Genomic DNA, 17923 nt, shown 5'->3' on the forward strand with positions numbered 1-17923 from the left:
TAATGAACAGGCTTTGCTAGCTTAGCGGAATTTGGCAAATGCTAATCGGTTATAAGATTAGCGTCAAATTAATAAAGTGAGTGATGGACGATCAAGGTAACAGTGTGAAATTACTCGCTACAGCGAATATTAGAACAACTTAAGCGATCTTTAGTTAAAGCGCAGACGGAGCTGCTCGTACCACCACTAACACACAACAACAGGAAGTGACGTAGGACGCTTACCGCAACAGAAGTCTTCTACAAAAGCACAGAACCTTGTGGAACTCCACGACTAACATTGGTATACATGGAGGATTTGTTCTTAACATCTGTGACCTGTCAGTGGAAGGGACAGAGGACCTCTGGGGGTTTTATGTGGTCATTGGCATTGGAATATTCTCTCTCTTCTTCTATACACATTAATATCCCATACCGTGATACCTTCCTTTATTATTATTGAGGCCTGAACACTAAAAGTGCAAGGACCCTGTTGCTGTTCCTATTATTTTCTTTGCTGTTATTATTATTAGCGCCCAATCACAGACATTGAGAGGACCCTATTGCTATTCAAAATATTTTTCTTCGTTATTATTATTATTTTTATTTGAAGTACTCAGAGCCAAAAACAAGGCCTTTGCAATGGATGAAAACTTGTCTTACACTTTTTCAAACAATCAATGTAAAACTTATTCAGCATGTTCCGAAGACTTTAATGATCCAAAATTATAAAAAGCTTCGTATTTTGTCACAGGCTGTGATAGCATACAGGGCGTAAAACTTTGACGTTGCCATTTTTTGCCAAAAAACAGGAAGTTTTGCATAACTCCATCATGCAGAGTCCAATCTGCCCCAAACCTAAGACATGTGATCACCCTTCCACCTCGAGTACGTGTATATAACAATATTTGCGGCGAGTCAAATATACTTATATACATATATATCCTGTTGCCAGTCTTCCTGGTAAGTAGCATGTTTTATGCTTGGTATTACTATACCTACATACTATATCTAGCATGTTGACAAGAACCATGCCAGATTTCATCAATAAAGTCTAAAGTCTGACCTTATACAAAAAACCTAATAATCAGTTACAGTCATAGTGCCACCTGCTGGCAACAAATCACAACTGTCTCTGACCCTGACATGTGCAGGTGTGCTAGGGCTTACTCAATGTTGCTCGCAGTTTTAATTAATATTTGAAGTACCCAAAGGGAGGAGCCCAAAAGGAGGGCTTTCCAGGATATCTGGCAGGTTGACCAGATGCACCTCAAATACAGTCCGAAAACCCTTGAGAGTTTAATGAGGAGTTTTCATTGAAGGCCTTTTTGTGGATGCACGGCTAATTTCTACACTTCACCATAAAATAAGAATTTGTTCTAACTCAAGTGTACGTTGTCCAGCCTTCAACTTTAGGGGTTAGATCAGAGCAAAAACTTCAATACAGCGACATGTTAATATTTGCTTATACTTATAGCATCGCCCGCTGGAACAGGATTGCAATGGCTTCATGCCCCAATTTGCACAAGTGTGCGAGTTTCTGCTGAGTGCTGTTTGCAGCTTCAGTTACTATTATTATTATTATTAGTAGTAGTAGTAGTAGTAGTAGTATGTAGTGGTAATTCCACTCTTGTCTTTCTGCAAGTTTAATTCATGTTTGCAAACACAACCACAGCTCTCTTTAACAAATGAGATGAATAAAGAAACATATACAAGCATTCTTGTCAAGATTTCATGATCACAAATCATCGTTAATAATTCATTACAAACCCCTTCATGATGAATAAAATAAAAAATAAACAAAATAAGGGAAAGATTATCATTATCCATCCTGATTCATTGCTAGACAGATATATACGAGAATCGACCCACAATCAAGGCTGATTTTACAAGATTATGAATTAGCTGGATTATAGCACAACAGAAAGCATAACATTATAAGGAGGTAAACAATATCATCTCCCTGAAAAGATGGGATCCAGTTCATGGAAACGTATGTGTCACTGTCAGACATTTGCATAAACTGTCCAACAGAGGATTTAATTAGTGAAATGATCAAAACTTTAATGCAAGCAATAGTACAACAAATCAGGAAAGTAATAAGGTGGTTCAGAGGTGTCAGAATTTTTTTATGTGACTTTCCATCTTCCCTTAGTCAACCAAAACCAACCACAAAGTGGAGATGGGCACATTGCAGCTCCCACTGGTGAACCCCTGGTTGTAGCCAGCACTACTGCATACCCATTCAATTCAGTTCAGTTTATTTATGTAACACCAAATCACAACAAAAGTTTTCTCATGACACTTTCCAATTTAGTTTTTGGTACAGAGAGACCCAACAAAACCCAGATGAGCAAGCATTTGGCTCCAGTGGTGAGGAAAAACTTCCTTTTAGAAGGCAGAAACCTTGACGCGAATCCAGCTCAATGTGGGCAGCCATCTCTCTCTTTGAGAGAGAGAGAAAAGTGAGGGAGGGAGAGAATGGGGGGTGGATTGCAGATAGTGATGTGTAGCAACAGCGATTATACTGGAGTACTGGAACGATAAAAAACAATATTAACAATAATAATAAGAGGTTTGTTTACAGCTACTTTAAAGGACTGTGTTACATAGCCTGTTATTAGAGACAGATTTATCATGTCTAATAGGGAAGTTAGAGGTCATGCTAAGTAGGGGTAAAACTTCTTCCTGCAGCTTGACAAGATCTATGAATTTAGTTATTTAAAGGCCAATGGGAGAAAAGCAGCCTAGATAATCATCTGGTCCTACAGCTGTTTCCAAGACTTTTGTGTTTGAAGGAAAATCAGCATTCGAGGTAGGAGGTGGTAAATTTAGTCTCCAATGAGTAAAATTTTATTATTAAAAAAGGTTATAAAATCATTACTTCTACGGGATACAGGAATCCAAGGCTCGATAGTGCTATGACTCTCACAATGCTAAAGAGAAGCTTAGGGTTGTTCTTATTTTCTTCAATTAATGCTGACTAAAAGGTTGTTCTGGCATTCTGTAGGACCTTTCTGTGTGATCTGGGACTATTGTGCCAGATCAGGTGAAATTTCTTGGTGGAATGCCATTTCCTTTCAAGATTCTGTGTTTTCCTTTAATTTGCAGATCTCACATTTGTACCATGGTGCTAATCTCTTTTGCTTCATTGTTTTCTTTTTCAGGGGGCCAGTTGAGTCGAGTGTTGCTCTCAGTGAGCTTGCAGCATTGTCCACGAAAAGATCAATTTGAGAGGGGCTATAGTCAGCATGAGGCTACTGGTCGTACTGAGATATGGTACTAAAGTAAATGCAGATGGTATCACTTTCTTAAATTTTCCCACAGCACTACTGGATAGACATCGAGTGTAGGTGTAGTAATTTTCCCTAGTGGCTTGCAGTCAGATTATCGAAGTTCAAGTTACTACCCAATGGTCAGATAAAAGAGGATTTTGTGGGAACACTATTAAATGTTTAGTTTCAATGCCATATGTCAGAACAAGATCGAGAGTGTGACTGGCACAACCAGGTGCCATTATCTCCAACATGTATTACTATCTTACTGTACTTATGCTTATCCTTAGCCAACAGTTTTAAATATGATTCCACGTTCCACTCTGGCCCCAGGAATGCCAATGAAAAGCACTTTCTAAATTTCCCCTTGTGGGATTAATAAACTATTCTGATAACAAGCCACTAATGATGTGTAACTCAAAAGAAATTAACCACTAGGCAGCAAATGTTCCACACATTAGGGAAAATTGTTTTTGTGAATTCAAAAACTCAAATGACCATGGGAAGTGATAGTAGACTGGACCACATTACTCAGTTGATCTACATACTAGTTACTTGTATAACTAATATACAATAATCATATGTTCATCTTAATTTTCTCATATTAGAACAGTATTTCAACCAAATAATTAAAAATGAAATTAATTACTTACCTCTGGCTTTGAAGGTCCTGGAGGGTGGCTGGATTGCGGGACAGGTAGTGGTGAGACTGGTGGGTGGCTGGACTGTGGGACTGGTGACGGTGAGACTGGTGAGTGGTTGCTGGCCAGTCAAACCTCAATGAAACAAAAACACAATTGAGGTTAATTAGTTCTGAATACTAGCAGACCCTAAATTACCTGCAATATATATTTAGAAAGTCATCCCAATGTCTGCGTGAATAACTACAAAAATACAACCGAGTCATTGAAATGGAGAGAATTCAATTTGGAAAAAGCAGATTTGTTATTTTATTACACCTAAGATCAAAAATAAACAAATCAAAACACAACAGTGTTGGAAGCTGTGTGGATGGAAAGAACCAGACCACATACACATTTTCTGGAAGTGTAAATAGATACACATTTGCTGGGTCAAAAATCACTCAACTCTTTGTGAAATATTAGGTTATGAGATTAGGGGTAGGGGATCTTTACCTGGTTAAAATTCTTCTCGCTGCAGCTAAGAAAGCCATTGCCAAAAACTGGTTTAAGATAGAGATACCAAGTAATAAACAGTGGGTCGCAATTGTAGAGGGCATTACGGAGATGGAGAATCTCACATATTTTCAACATGAAAATAAAGGAAGATCGCTTTTTGAAGGACTGGGGGAAATGGTTAACATACAAGAGGAAGATGAATGAAGAAGGACAAACAAAAGAACAATACTAAACTGAACTGACACCTCAGGCACCTTTGTGTTTGTTTGTTTGTTTCCCCTTTCATTGTTATTCTACCTCTCTAACTCCACATTTATTTAGTGAAATAAGATGAAACTGTATTTGTAGTGTTTTGGAGAGTTGTTTAAAGAAAATAAAATAAAAGTGAAAATAGCTGTCTGATCATCAGGCTTTAATAAAGTATTCATGAGATTTTGTAGTACTCTGATATGTTGACGATTAAAGGTATCACTGATACAGTTCATGGGTTTACCTTTAATGACCACCTCAAATAAGACCTTCATCCTCTAAGCACTGCACAGCCTGGTTTAAGTAAGCATTAACAAATAAGTCCATTTAAGTGGCGACAATGACTCAGACAATATGAAACTAGGTAGCCTAGCTGCGGTAGTAGTGTCCATAGCAGCCACCATAACAACGGTACAAAGCGTTGCATTCTAATGATTTCTAAAGAGACACCAAAATCTTCGTAGAAACTAATGAACAGAAGGTTGTCTACCTTCCCTGATAGGATATTCTGAAAATAATCTCATAATAATAATGTGTGCTAGCCACAGGAAGTCCTTCCTCCCTGTAGCTATCAAACTTTTCAATTCATCCCCTTCTCCACATAGGACAATAACAATTTATCCTGCACTACAGTTAACACTTGACATTCTGCACCTTATCTGCCTTATCTACTCTGTTATTTTTGTAAATATTATTATATTTTGTGGGGAAATTCCTTTCTACTTTTGTATGCTTCTTTAAATTGCAACCCTGGCAGAACAGTTTCCTGCGGGATCAATAAAGTTCTATTAGTTATACAAGTAACTAGTATGTAGATCAACTGAGTAATGTGGTCCAGTCTACTATCACTTCCCATGGACATTAATCCTTTTGAGTTTTTGAATTCACAAAAACAATTTTCCCTAATGTGTGGAACATTTGCTGCCTAGTGGTTAATTTCTTTTGAGTTACACATCATTAGTGGCTTGTTATCAGAATAGTTTATTAATCCCACAAGGGGAAATTTAGAAAGTGCTTTTCATTGGCATTCCTGGGGCCAGAGTGGAACGTGGAATCATATTTAAAACTGTTGGCTAAGTTCTTATCTTATCTTATCTTATTCACCGGTATGTGTACTCTGATCAGCTGGTTGAAAACACATGCACATGGAGAGGGACAACATTACATTTTTATGACAGTGTGCTGTAAAACATTTTTCATGGTAGGGGGTGCTAAAGCACAGCTTTTAAATTGAGGGGTTGTGCAATGGTCTTACTTTTAAAATAAGGCAAATAACCTTGTTGTGCCACTGAATTTTATTGTAAAACATTTTTACACTCTTCTTGTTTCTGGTTCATTTTAGCTCAAAATTAACTGGGATATTTTATCAAGAAAAACCTAGCCATACATACACATACATTCTTAAAATGAGTTAATATTTTTAATGCAAAACATGCTTGATGAGATTAATGTTCTTTTTGTACAAGTAATAAGACTTATTTCCTTGATACAAGGCTTTTTTACTTTCTTTAGATTTCTTTTTTAGAGTTCAGTACCAATCCACCAATCACATCGGTACATTGCTGGTGTTACTGCCATTACTGATCAGCCACAACATTAAAACCATCTGCTTGATATTTTGTAGGCCCCCTTGTGCTGCCAGGATGGGGCCTCTAGCTTGGAATCTGCAGGCCGTTGTTGTGGTACTTGAGACATTCCTGTGCTGTTTTTGAAATGTGATGACGTGCACTGGTGGGTTGTGTGTGTCAAAGAACATCCACATGATTTCCAGAACCCAAGGGTTCCCCGAAGAACATTGCATTGTAAAGGGATGATTAATATTATTCACTGCACCTGTCAGTGGTATTGATGTTGTGGGTGATTGGTGTATACCTTGCATGAAGTTCATACATTCTCATTTGAAAAATAACAAGTGCTGGCAATTGCAGTCTGGCCAATACTAAGTTTAGGTGAAACTGTCATTGAGAAGTACAAAGTCACATAGGTGTACTTTAGTAATGCTACTTGTGGGACCATTTGACCTCACAGCTTTGCATTCTCCCACTGCCCTCTTCTGATCTTCAGACATCATTGCCACAGTGGAAAATGAGAAGCCAGCTCCATGTGCCCAGGCAGGAAATGGTCGCCGTTGTACCATCAACGGTACAGAGTGTCGAGCTGCCTGGCCAGGCCCAAATCATGGAATCACCCACTTTGACAACTTGGGCTTTTCTATGCTGACTGTTTATCAGTGTATCACCACGCAGGGGTGGACTGATGTCCTGTACTGGGTAAGGTATTAAACTGAAAAAAGCAAACTGGTTCACTCTGAAATTAATTGTTTTTGAAGTTTGAATGTTTCTATTGTCAAGTTTGAATTGAATAAGATACTGTATATCATCCTCCTGATGGCATCATATTGGCACACACATAGCTTAGCATGTCGTAAGCTTTTTGCACTTCTGGACTTCTTTCAGTGGTACATGGCAATCATCAAATGTTCGGCAATAAATGTCTCATAGCTACTCTGTCTGCACAAAGGTGAAACTGTTATGTATATTCTTGCCTGACTCCATATAAGAGGGCAACAACAATGTATTATTGTATTACAGCATATTACATTTTATCACCTGTGACATGTGGAAGTGTTCTTTTTTTATTTATTACAATTAGATTAGATTAGATATATTATGGTAAATACAAGATATGACAAAGTGAAAAATGTGCTTGTCTGACAGGTAAATGATGCAATAGGAATGGAATGGCCATGGATCTATTTTACCACACTTATTCTGGTTGGGTCCTTCTTCGTCCTCAACCTGGTACTTGGTGTGCTCAGTGGGTAGGAATGTCCTAAACTGCTTTTCCGATCATTAATTTCTCCCAGCCATTTTCTATATTTTTGTTTCTTCACATTTTTTATTTCCCAGGTTGTTCTGTACTTTTAGTTTAGACTGGTTGTCTTATTTCATACTAGTGAGTTCACAAAAGAACGGGAGAAGGCCAAGTCCCGTGGAGAGTTTCAGAAGCTGAGGGAAACCCAACAGCTGGATGAAGATCTCAAGGGCTATATGGAGTGGATCACCCAGGCTGAAGTCATGGACAGTGGGCAAGAGGGACATGGTAAGGCAGAAAACACAGAATATAATACCTGTAAAATAAAATGAAAAACCAATGAAATGCCTGGAATGATTTTTGTAACTGTCATAAAAGTGTAACTACTTAAACTCTGTGTAAAAGAAATTTAAAGACATGTTTTAGATAGATAGATAGATAGATACTTTATTGATCCCGAGGGAAATTCAAGCATCCAGTAGCCCATTACAGCAGTGTAGGTTAGTCAAAAGCGAGCAAACAAACAACTAACCATGGCCTAACTGTGAGTGGGAAAAATAGACTAAATAAACTAACATATGCTACATAGAGTACAACAGAGTGCAGAGAAAGCAGGTCGACCGGATTGACTGCGTGTATAAAAAAAGAGACTAAAGAGCCACATAAGTAAACGGATTGCTACTCAGAAATTAGTTATAAAGTGCAGGTTAATTGTGCCAAACAATATAAGGTAAGGTGCATAGTGGAATGAATGTCCAATGAATAAATGTGATTTTTTACATCTGATGTGACTCAGGCACAGACTGTCGCTGGGATCGTGACGCCTGAGTATAATGGCCAGGGGAACAAACAAGTTCCTGAGTCTGTTTGTGGAGCAGGTCAGGGACAGCAGCTTGTTAGCCCTGCACCATTCAGCGAAGTCCCCCGCCAGGCTCCTGTATTTCCCCTCCTGTTCATCCTCAATGCATCCCATTATCACAGTATTGTCTGAGTACTTCTGCATGTGGCAGAGCTCCAACTGGTACTGGAAATCAGATGTATAGAGTGTGAACAGGACCAGGGAGAACACTGTGCCCTGAGGTGCTCCGGTGCTGCTCAGCAGGGTGTCAGATGTGCAGTCACCCAGCTTAACAAACTGCGGTCTCTCTGAGAGGTAGTCCTCGATCCAGGAGATCAGGTGCGTCCACTCTTATGTTGTGCAGCTTGTCTCTCAGGAGGACGGGCTGGATGGTGTTGAAAGCACTGGAGAAGTCGAAGAACATGATTCTCACAGCACTGCTTCCATTGTCGAGGTGAGAGTGGGCCTTGTGCAGCAGGTACAAGATGGCGTCGTCCACCCCTACCTTTGCCTGATAGGCAAACTGCAGGGGGTCCTGGGCATGGGGGACCTGGGGTCACAGATGGTGGAGCATCAGCCGTTCCAGTGTGACATTAGAGCCACCGGTCTGAAGTCGTCGGGCTGTCTCGGATGTGGCCTCTTGGGGACTGGGACAAGACAGGATGTCTTCCACAGGGTTGGAACCTTCCCCTGGTGAATGCTCATGCTAAAGATCTGCTGAAGGGGCTTCCCCAGCTCCATAACACAGACCTTAAGCATTCTCTGGCACACCTTGTTGTGCGGCTGCCTTACTGGAGCGAAGTTTCTTCAGCTCCCTGCTGACCTGGTGACAAGTGATATTGATGGGGGCTGAGTCTGTGTCCTTGCGTTGGGGGGGTGGGTGTTGAGTGGATTAAGGGGGAAGCAGACCCATTTGCATGGGGATGGATGTGGATGGGTGTTGAGTGGGTTGAGTGGGTAGAGGGGGGAATGGAGACATAAGCGAGTCAAACCTGTTGAAGAACTGGTTGAACTGGTTCGCTCTCACTGTGTGTCCTTCTGCAGTGCTGCAGGTCTTTTTGCAGCCTGTGATGGTCTTCATCCCCTCGCAGACCTCCCTCATGTTGTTTTGTTGCAGTTTCTGTTCCACCTTCTGACTGTAGGACTCCTTGGCCTCCTTCAGGCAGACATTGAGCTCCCTCTGTACCTGCTTCAGCTCTTCCCTGTTTCCCTCCTTGAACGCCCTCTTTTTCCTATTAAGGACATCCTTGATGTCGCTGGTAATCCAGGGCTTGCTGCTGGGAAAGCAGCGCACAGTTTTGATGGGGAGAACAATGTCCCTGCAGAAATTCAAGTACAAATTCAAGAAATTCAAGTCTGTAAAACAGTGTGTGACTCCCTTGATGTCCTCACTGTGTGGCTCCATCAGCACATTCCAGTCCGTGGAATCGAAGCAGTCCCTCAGGGCCTCCTCTGCCTCAGCAGACCACTTCTTGAAGCAGCGGGTGGTTGTGGGCTGCCTCTGAATCTTCGGTGTGTACTCAGGCTGAAGAAACACCAGGTTGTGATCGGCTTTTCCCAGTGGGGGGAGGGAGGTGGCCGTGTATGCGTCTTTAGCGTAGCATACAGGAGATCTATTGTCCGGTTCAGTCTGGTGGGACAGTCCACAAATTGGTGGAAATCCTGTAGAGTATTGTCATATGTAACTTGGTTAAAGTCCCCGAAGATGAGGATGAAGGCTTCGGGATGTTGTGTTTGCAGCCTGGCAACAATGGACTGAATGACGTCACACGCTGTGTCCATGTGCAACTGCGATGGGATGTAAACAACAATGGCGATGGCATGAGAGAACTCCCGCAGCATGTAGTATGGACGTAGACTCCCCATTAGCAGCTCCCAGCTTCAACTCATCTCCTTCACAGTTACATGCCCAGAGTTGCACCATCTGTTGTTCACGTACAGCGTGAGTCCCCCTCCTTTCTTCTTGCCTCTGCGTTTCTCATCCCTGTCCGCTCTCACCAGGTAGAGTCCAGGTAGATCCACGTTAGTGTTGGGCATGTTGCTGCACAGCCATGTCTCAGGGAAGCAGAATAAGCTGCACTCTCTCTAGGTCCTCTGGGTCTTAATAAGGACGGCAAGCTCATCTATCTTGTTAGATAGAGAGTTCACATTCTCCATAACCACCGACGGAACTGCAGGCTTGCATCTCCACTGCTTAACCCTTAGGTTAGCACCAGCCGTAGCTCAGCCGGAATGGGGTTAACAATGCCGGCTCGCCCCTTTGTCCAGAGTTGGAGAAGCCTCTCCCTTGAATAGGCAAGGGTACCATTGCTTCTTTGCCTCTCAATTTGCGCCATACCCATAGGATAGATAAAAATTCACACACTAATGTGTACAAAGAGTTAAAAACAACGAAAAAACCACAAATTATCAGAAAGAGTGGACAGAGCTGCTGGAGATGCCGCCACGCACGTCGTGCCAGAAGCAGAAATATGCAACACATTCAACATGTTATAAAATATTTTCTGGAAAAGTGCAAAGAATGTAAACGAGGTTTTAACTGAATTATGGAATTACAGTTTTTCACAATTTTCAATTCAGGATTTTTTGGGCAGGCATCAAGCTCAATGATGCACCGGAGCATAACTTCCCTCCCGTTACAAAAACTCTGTGTATTAACACTCACAAGTTAATACAGTTACTACAGTCTGAAGTTGATTAGCTAGCTGTGCTTTTGTTCTGCAAATGCATCTTCTCTCTATATGGGAATTTGAAGGATAGCTCAGATAACCACCAACACCCACCTCTGCAGTGACTGTTTTACACCGACTAGTTTTACAGACTTTCACTGGAGACAACTGAGTTTCATGAATATCAGCTGTTATTGAACCTACTGAACCAACTCTCTTCCAATGAGTAATATTTAAATCAGTACAACAGAGCGTACTGATTTAAATATTACTCCTGCAGACATTGATTGCCTTGTCAACAAGACTGCAGCTGCATTACACAGAGTTTTAGATGTGGTTGCCCCACTGAGAAAGAAGGTTAAAAATCATAGGAGACCAGCTGCTTGGTATAATTCAAATATACGAACACTGAAGCAAACATCAAGATGAATGGAGAGGAAGTGGTACTCCTCCAAATCAGTTGAATCCCAGAGGACCTGGAAAGATAGTCTACTGACATATAAAAAGGCCCTTTGTACAGAACAGCTTATTATTCATCATTAATAGAGCAAAACAAGAACAACCCATGTTTTCTCTTTAACACTGTAGCCAGGCTGACCAAGAGTCACAGCTCTGTTGAGCCTTGTATTCCTGCAGCTCTTAGTAGCGAAGACTTCATGAGTTTCTTCACCAATAAAATCACTAACATCAGAGAAAAAAATTAATAAAGATCTCCCCAGAATAGCCAACATACTACCAGAAACCTCTTTTAGTCCTACTCTGGACAGCTTCCTGCCTATAGACCTCCCTGAGCTGACCTCCAGCATTAATAAATCTAACCCAACGACATGTCTCTTAGACCCCATCCCAACTAAGCTCCTCAAGGACGTCTTTCCCTTGTTGGCGTTTCCTTCTTAGATCAGCATAACTTCCCTCCCGTTACAAAAACTCTGTGTATTAACACTCACAAGTTAATATACAGTTACTACGAGATGATGCAAGTGGAGGTTGGTGCAGGTGGATAAAGCTCTGGAGAAATCTGTGAAGAATCAGAGAGAGTGGAAGACACCAAGGCCAGACTACACAGTATAACAGATAAAGACAGAATAGCAAATGTGTAGAAGGAGAGGAGAGGAGAGGAGATGGCTCCCTGTATGCTGATGTGTCCCCCAGCAGTTTAAGCCTATGACAATAATAATGTAAAATGGTTCAGTTACCTGAGCCAGGCCTAACTATAAGCTCTCTCATAGAGAAATGTTTTTAGCCTGGACTCTCTAACCCATGGTTCCACAGTAGTGGAGCATGGTAGCTGAAAGCTCTACCTCCCAGTCTGGTTTTAGAGATACTGGGAACCACTAACAGACCTGCAGACCTTCTGGGAGGGAAGTGTTCTACTGGGGCAATAAGGAACAATGAAGTCCTTGAGATAGGATGGAGCTTTGTTATTGAGAGCCTTATAAGTCAGTAGAAGGATTTTGAAGTCAACCCTATATCCTACAGGAAGCCAATGGAGTGAGGCTAAAACAGGTGAGATATGCGGTCTCTTATTAGCTGCTGTCAGTACCCTCGCTGCAGCATTTTGGACCAACTGGAGACTCTTCCTGGAGAGTTCTTAGAACGTCCTGACAAAAGAGAGTTACAGTAGTTCAGCCCATAGAGAAAGGATGTCCCTTATTTTAACTATGCTACGAAGGTGAAAGAAGGCAGCCCTAGTGATAAGTTTTATATGGGAAATGAAGGACAGGTCCTGGTCAAAAATAACTCCAAGGTTCCTCACCGCTGTAATAGAGTTAAAGGTGGTGCCATCCAGGTGGCAGCCTGGATTCTCAGTCATCCAGGTCATATTCAATCAAAGGGTTAGATAAATAGATAGATAGATAGATGACTATTCATCCCCGAGGGGAAATTAGGTTGTCATAGCAGTCCAGTATACTTCAATACAGCAAAACACACAATGACACAAAATAGTGGGTATAAAAATAGAATAAAATACACTAAAGGCCACTTGTATGAAAATAAATAATAGCAAAAACAGTATCAGAATATGCCATTTTTTCAGAGTGCAAAAAGGTGAGAGGTAGATTTAGTCCAGGTGTGGAATTATGGCTCTGACAGAGGTAGATGAGTTGTAAAGTCTGATGGCAGTAGGTAGAAAAGATTTCCTGTATCGTTCCTTAGAGCAGCAGGGTTGAATGAGTCTGTTGCTGAAGCTGCTCTTTAGCTCGTCCAGTGTTTTGTGGAGGGGGTGAGAGGGATTGTCCATGATTGCCAGCAGTTTTGCCTGCATCCTCTCCTCTACCACCTCCTCCAGGGTGACAAGTTTACAGCCAACAACAGACTCTGCCTTCCTGATAAGTTTGTTCAGTCTGTTGGTGTCCTTTGCCTTGATGCCTGCACTCCAGGATACCACAGCAGAGAAGATGGTGCTCGCCACAACAGACTGATAAAACATCTGCAGCATCTTGTTGCAGACATGAAAGGACCTCAGCCTCCTCAAGAAGTAAAGCCGGCTCATGCTCTTCTTGTAGATGGCCTCAGTATTGGTGGACCTGTCCAGTGTTACACCCAGGTACTTGTATGAGTCCAATAACTCCACATCCGTCTCCCTGATGCAGACTGGAGAGGGCAGGGGCTTGTTTCTCCTGAAGTCCACCACCATCTCCTTCGTCTTGGCCACGTTCAGCTGCAGGTGGGTCTCCCGATACCACTTCACAAAGCGATCGACCAGGTCCCTGTACTCAGCCTCCCTCCCTCCCTCCACACACCCTACAATGGCCGTGTCATCAGAGAATTTCTGCAAATGACACGACTCAGTGCAGTACTTAAAGTCTGACGTGTATGTGGTGAAGAGGAAGGGAGACAGCACAGTTCTCTGGGGGGCTCCGATGTTACTAATCAGACGATCAGACACACAGTTCCGTAATCTCACAAACTGCGGTCTGCCCGTCAGATAGTGATTCACCCCAGTGATGAGGAGAGCACTCACCTGCATGTTCTCCAGTTTGGCCTTCAACAGTCTGGGCTGGATGGTGTTGAAGGCGCTGGAGAAGTCAAAGAACATGATGCGGACTGAGGTGTTGGGTCTGTCCAGGGAGGAGTAAGCCTTCTGCAACAGGTGGATGATTGCATCCTCAACCCCAATATGTGGTTGAAGCAAGGCGTCTGGACTTTAGAAGATTAACTTGAAGACATTTCACTGCTAATCAAAGCAGCTTCATCAGTTCTGAAAACTGTTTGATGGGGAAACAAATATATATACCTCAGTGGGTGTGACTAGGTGAAACTAATCAAACAAAGGATCTGATAGTCCTGCAATTTGCCTGTGTAGTCTGACTGCCAGTGATGGCCCTCTGTGTCTAAAGACTGACTATCTGTGTCTAACGACTGGCTAATGGCTATGAGCCTTTTCCTGAGTTCTGGTAGGACCGGTTAACGGACCTATTGCTCTTATGGCTTTCATATGACTTACAGTGAAACGTCCTGGGTATGGATGGGAGGACAGCATTGTATGTGCAAGAGAGATGATGTCTGAGGCCACCACCTCTGTTAAGTGAAGGTTTTTCCAACTTGACATAGATGGCTTCCTTGACACCTCTTTCATACCACCTGTCCTCTCTGTCTCTGTCTGTGGACATCGTTGTCTTCAAAGGATTGTCCCATTTCCTTGGGATGCAAGTGGATCGCTGAGTCTTGTCCTGTGGAGGTGGCTCTCCTGTGTTGTGCCATTCTTCTGTGAGATCTGAGCATTCTTCACTGCACTGGACTGCAAATATGATGTTGCGCTGTTTTTCCCTAGGGATTTTGTCCTTGGGGTGGACCAGTTTCTGTCTAAGTGTAATCATGGGTTTGAAATGGACCGGGATGTCGTGGTTGTTGAAAATGACTTAGTTTCACTGACACATAGGGAATGACAATGTTCCCCCTCTTCCTGTTGTTGTCCTTTCTATTGTTGGTGGGTCTTCTTTGTGTGGCTTTGGTGAGTGCCTAGTTGGGGTAGCCACATGTTTTTAGGGCTGACTTCAGGTGTTGTTGTCCTTCCTCTTTCCTTCTGAGCTGGTGGGGACTGTCTCAGTTCTGTGATGCAGGGTTCTGATGACTCCCATCTTGTTCTCCAGTGGATGGTGTGAGTCAAACTGGTCTGTGTGGGTGGGTTTCCTGTACACTTGCACATTAGGCTTCTGTCATCCTCAATGTGGACTGTGCAGTCCAAAAGGGCCAGATTGTTGTCACTGGTGTCCTCCTGTGTGAACTTGATGTTGTGGTCCACTGCGTTAATGTGATCTGTGAATCGTTCCACTTCCTGGATCTTGATCTTGATCCAAGTGTCATCCACTTATCTGAACCAGTGGAAGGGAGGTGTTCCAGGAAAGGACATCAAAGCTCTTCTTTCCACTTCTTCCATGTAAAGGTTGGCCACAATAGGATCCCATAGCACAGCCATGCTTCTGCCTGTAAAAATTCTCTTTGTACTGAAAGTAGGTTGTGTTCAGGCAAAGGTCCACTAGATCACAGATGTGGTCTGGAGAGAGATTAGTTCTGTCGTTAAGTGTGTTACCTTGTGAAACGCGTCTTCTTACCATCTGTGTGGCTTCTGAGGTGGAGATGCAAGTAAACAAGGAGGTGACATCAAAGGAGACCATGGTGTCCTCTGGGTCCATACTGATCTTCTTAACCTTGTTCACAAAATCCTGGGAGTTGTGGGTGTGATAAGGAGTGTGTCCCACTAGTGGTGCCAAGATGTGAGCCAGGTGTTTGGCCACCTTGTATGTGACCGAGTTTGTGCTGCTGACGATGGGTCTGAGGGGGACTTCCTCTTTGTTTATCTTGGGGAGTCCATACAGGTGTGGAGTGGCCTCTCCAGGACAGAGCTGGAAATAGAGCTTGCGGTTAATTATTTGATCCTTTTCCAGTTTTTGTAAATAACTAATTACCTGTTGCTTGTATTTGCTGGTGGGGTCTCTCTTCAGCTTCTCATATGTGGCTGTTGGCCACTTTGGAGTGATAGTCCTGTGTGTTAAGAATGACAGGGCATCTGCCTTTATCTGCCGACAGGATAGTAATGTCCTGGTCTTTCTGCAAATAAGTTAATGCTTTACGTTCCTCTATAGAAATGTTAGATGGGGGTCCTTGGCACTGGAGAGAGTGATTGTGACCTTCATCCGGAGTTGTTCATCTTCAGTCTCAGTCAGGTTGTTGTTCTTGATGGCTGACTCGGTGGCTTTATGAGGTCCACTACTGGGATTTGTTGTGGTGAACTGGCAAAGCTGAGTCCTTTGGCCAACACATCCTTTTCTGACTGGGTCAGTTCCCTGTCTGATAGGTTCTTCGCTTCTCTTGGATGTGTTGATATTCCAGTGAGTGGTCCTTTCTCCTCCATATGTGTGTCTGTTCTGGACTCTGGGTGGTTGTCATGGTTTTGGGTGGCGTACAGAATTTGATATGTTCATAGACAAGAGAGCTGCCCCACCCAAAGTAGGATGGATGCCATCTTTCCTAACCAGACCAGGTTTTTCCCAGAAAGTTTTCCAGTTGTCTATATAGGCCGAGTGAAATTTTTTTCCAGGCAAATTCAAACGTTATTAAAGAGTGGTCAGACAAGACAGGATTTTGGGGGAAAACTGTAAGGTGGTCAGCCTCAATGCCATAGGTTAGCACCTGGTCTAGGATATGATTAAAAGAGTGAGTGGGTATATTTACTCTCTGGGAGCAGCCAATTGAGTCTACCAGTGACTTGAATGCAAAAGGTAGACAGTCATTTTCAACATCCACATAAGTGTTAAAGTCTCCCACGCTGGCTAAATTCCCTGTGTCATGTCTAGGAAATGATGTTAAGTTTATTTTATCAGTTTTGGTCTCGTGTCTATGTTGTCTTGTGATTTCCGGTATTATTTTGTCACTACTTGTGTCTGTGTCTATTGTTGTTAGCTTTGCTTTTTCCCTTTCCCTCTTTCCCTGCTTTGGGATTACCTGTTTCCGCCCTGATTGTTTCAACAGTACAGCCCTTACCTTGTGTGTATATATAGCCCTCATCTCCCTTTGTCCTGTGCCAGTTCACTTTGTCCCTTGTGTCAGACAACCAGCGTCATCTCCATGCCATTGCCATTGCCAGGTCTTGTCACTTTGTTATTTCATTCTAGTGAGTTTTTGTTTCTTAGTTTAGTGTAAGTTTTTTCCTCTGTGAAGAGCGATTTTCAGTTCATTTTCTTAGCCTAGCTTCAGTCTAGTGAGTTTTTGTTTCTTAGATTAGTGTAGATTTCTTCCTGTTGCATTTGGTGCATTTGGGTTCTGCTCCATAGTTCAGTCCTGAACATGCTGCTAAAACATGGGTAACTTAATCTTACATGTGCATAAATTATAGCTTTGAAAAGGAATTATATGGGCATAGCTTGGGATTTTACATTTGTGGAATGTGGCAAATATGGACCAAAGGATACCTTGTCTTCTGTAAAATGAACTATTTCAGAATCGGAATCAGAATTGTCTTTATTGCCATGTAAGTGAAGGGGTTTCACATTTCTAGGAATTTGTGTAGCAGAAGGGGTTACAGAGGTCCTCCAGAGCTTAAACAGTCTCACAGCTTCTGGGAAGAAGCTGTTCCTCAGTCTGGTGGTCCTACTCTTAATGCTCCGCAGCCTCCTGCCTGAAGGGAGAGGGACAAACAGTTTGTATGAGGGGTTGGTGGGGTCCTTCATGATGCAGGAGGCCCTTTTCCTGCATCACGAGATATAACTGTCAGTGGTTGTGGATAGGCTGCATCCCACAGTCTTCTGTGCAGCTTTCAACCTCTGCAGAGCCTTCTTCTCTGCCGCAGAGCAGCTGCCGTTCCACACGGTGATGCAGGAGCACAGGACACTTTATTCTCTAGGTGGGTGAGAGCTGTGTGGACCACAGAAGATATGGCATCATCTGTGAATCTTCCTATATGCGTACTGGTGTGGGTCCACAGTGACGACAATGCAATTTTTATGGGCCATGGCCAGTC

At 42.6% G+C, this 17923-nt stretch overlaps 1 protein-coding gene across 4 annotated transcripts in view; it reads left to right on the forward strand.

Annotated features, from left to right (window-relative positions):
• Positions 1-17923, forward strand: part of LOC124054198 (dihydropyridine-sensitive L-type skeletal muscle calcium channel subunit alpha-1-like) — a 269412-nt gene that overhangs the window by 87890 nt on the left and 163599 nt on the right. For all 4 annotated transcript variants that reach the window (XM_046379912.1, XM_046379903.1, XM_046379885.1 and 1 more), the window contains exons 6-8: positions 6706-6911; positions 7359-7462; positions 7598-7743. In XM_046379912.1, coding sequence (XP_046235868.1) covers positions 6706-6911; positions 7359-7462; positions 7598-7743 — 456 coding nt within the window. The remainder of the gene's footprint in view (positions 1-6705; positions 6912-7358; positions 7463-7597; positions 7744-17923) is intronic.

Source organism: Scatophagus argus, chromosome 3, assembly GCF_020382885.2.
Source record: "Scatophagus argus isolate fScaArg1 chromosome 3, fScaArg1.pri, whole genome shotgun sequence".
In the NCBI taxonomy this organism is placed as follows: Eukaryota; Metazoa; Chordata; class Actinopteri; family Scatophagidae; genus Scatophagus; species Scatophagus argus.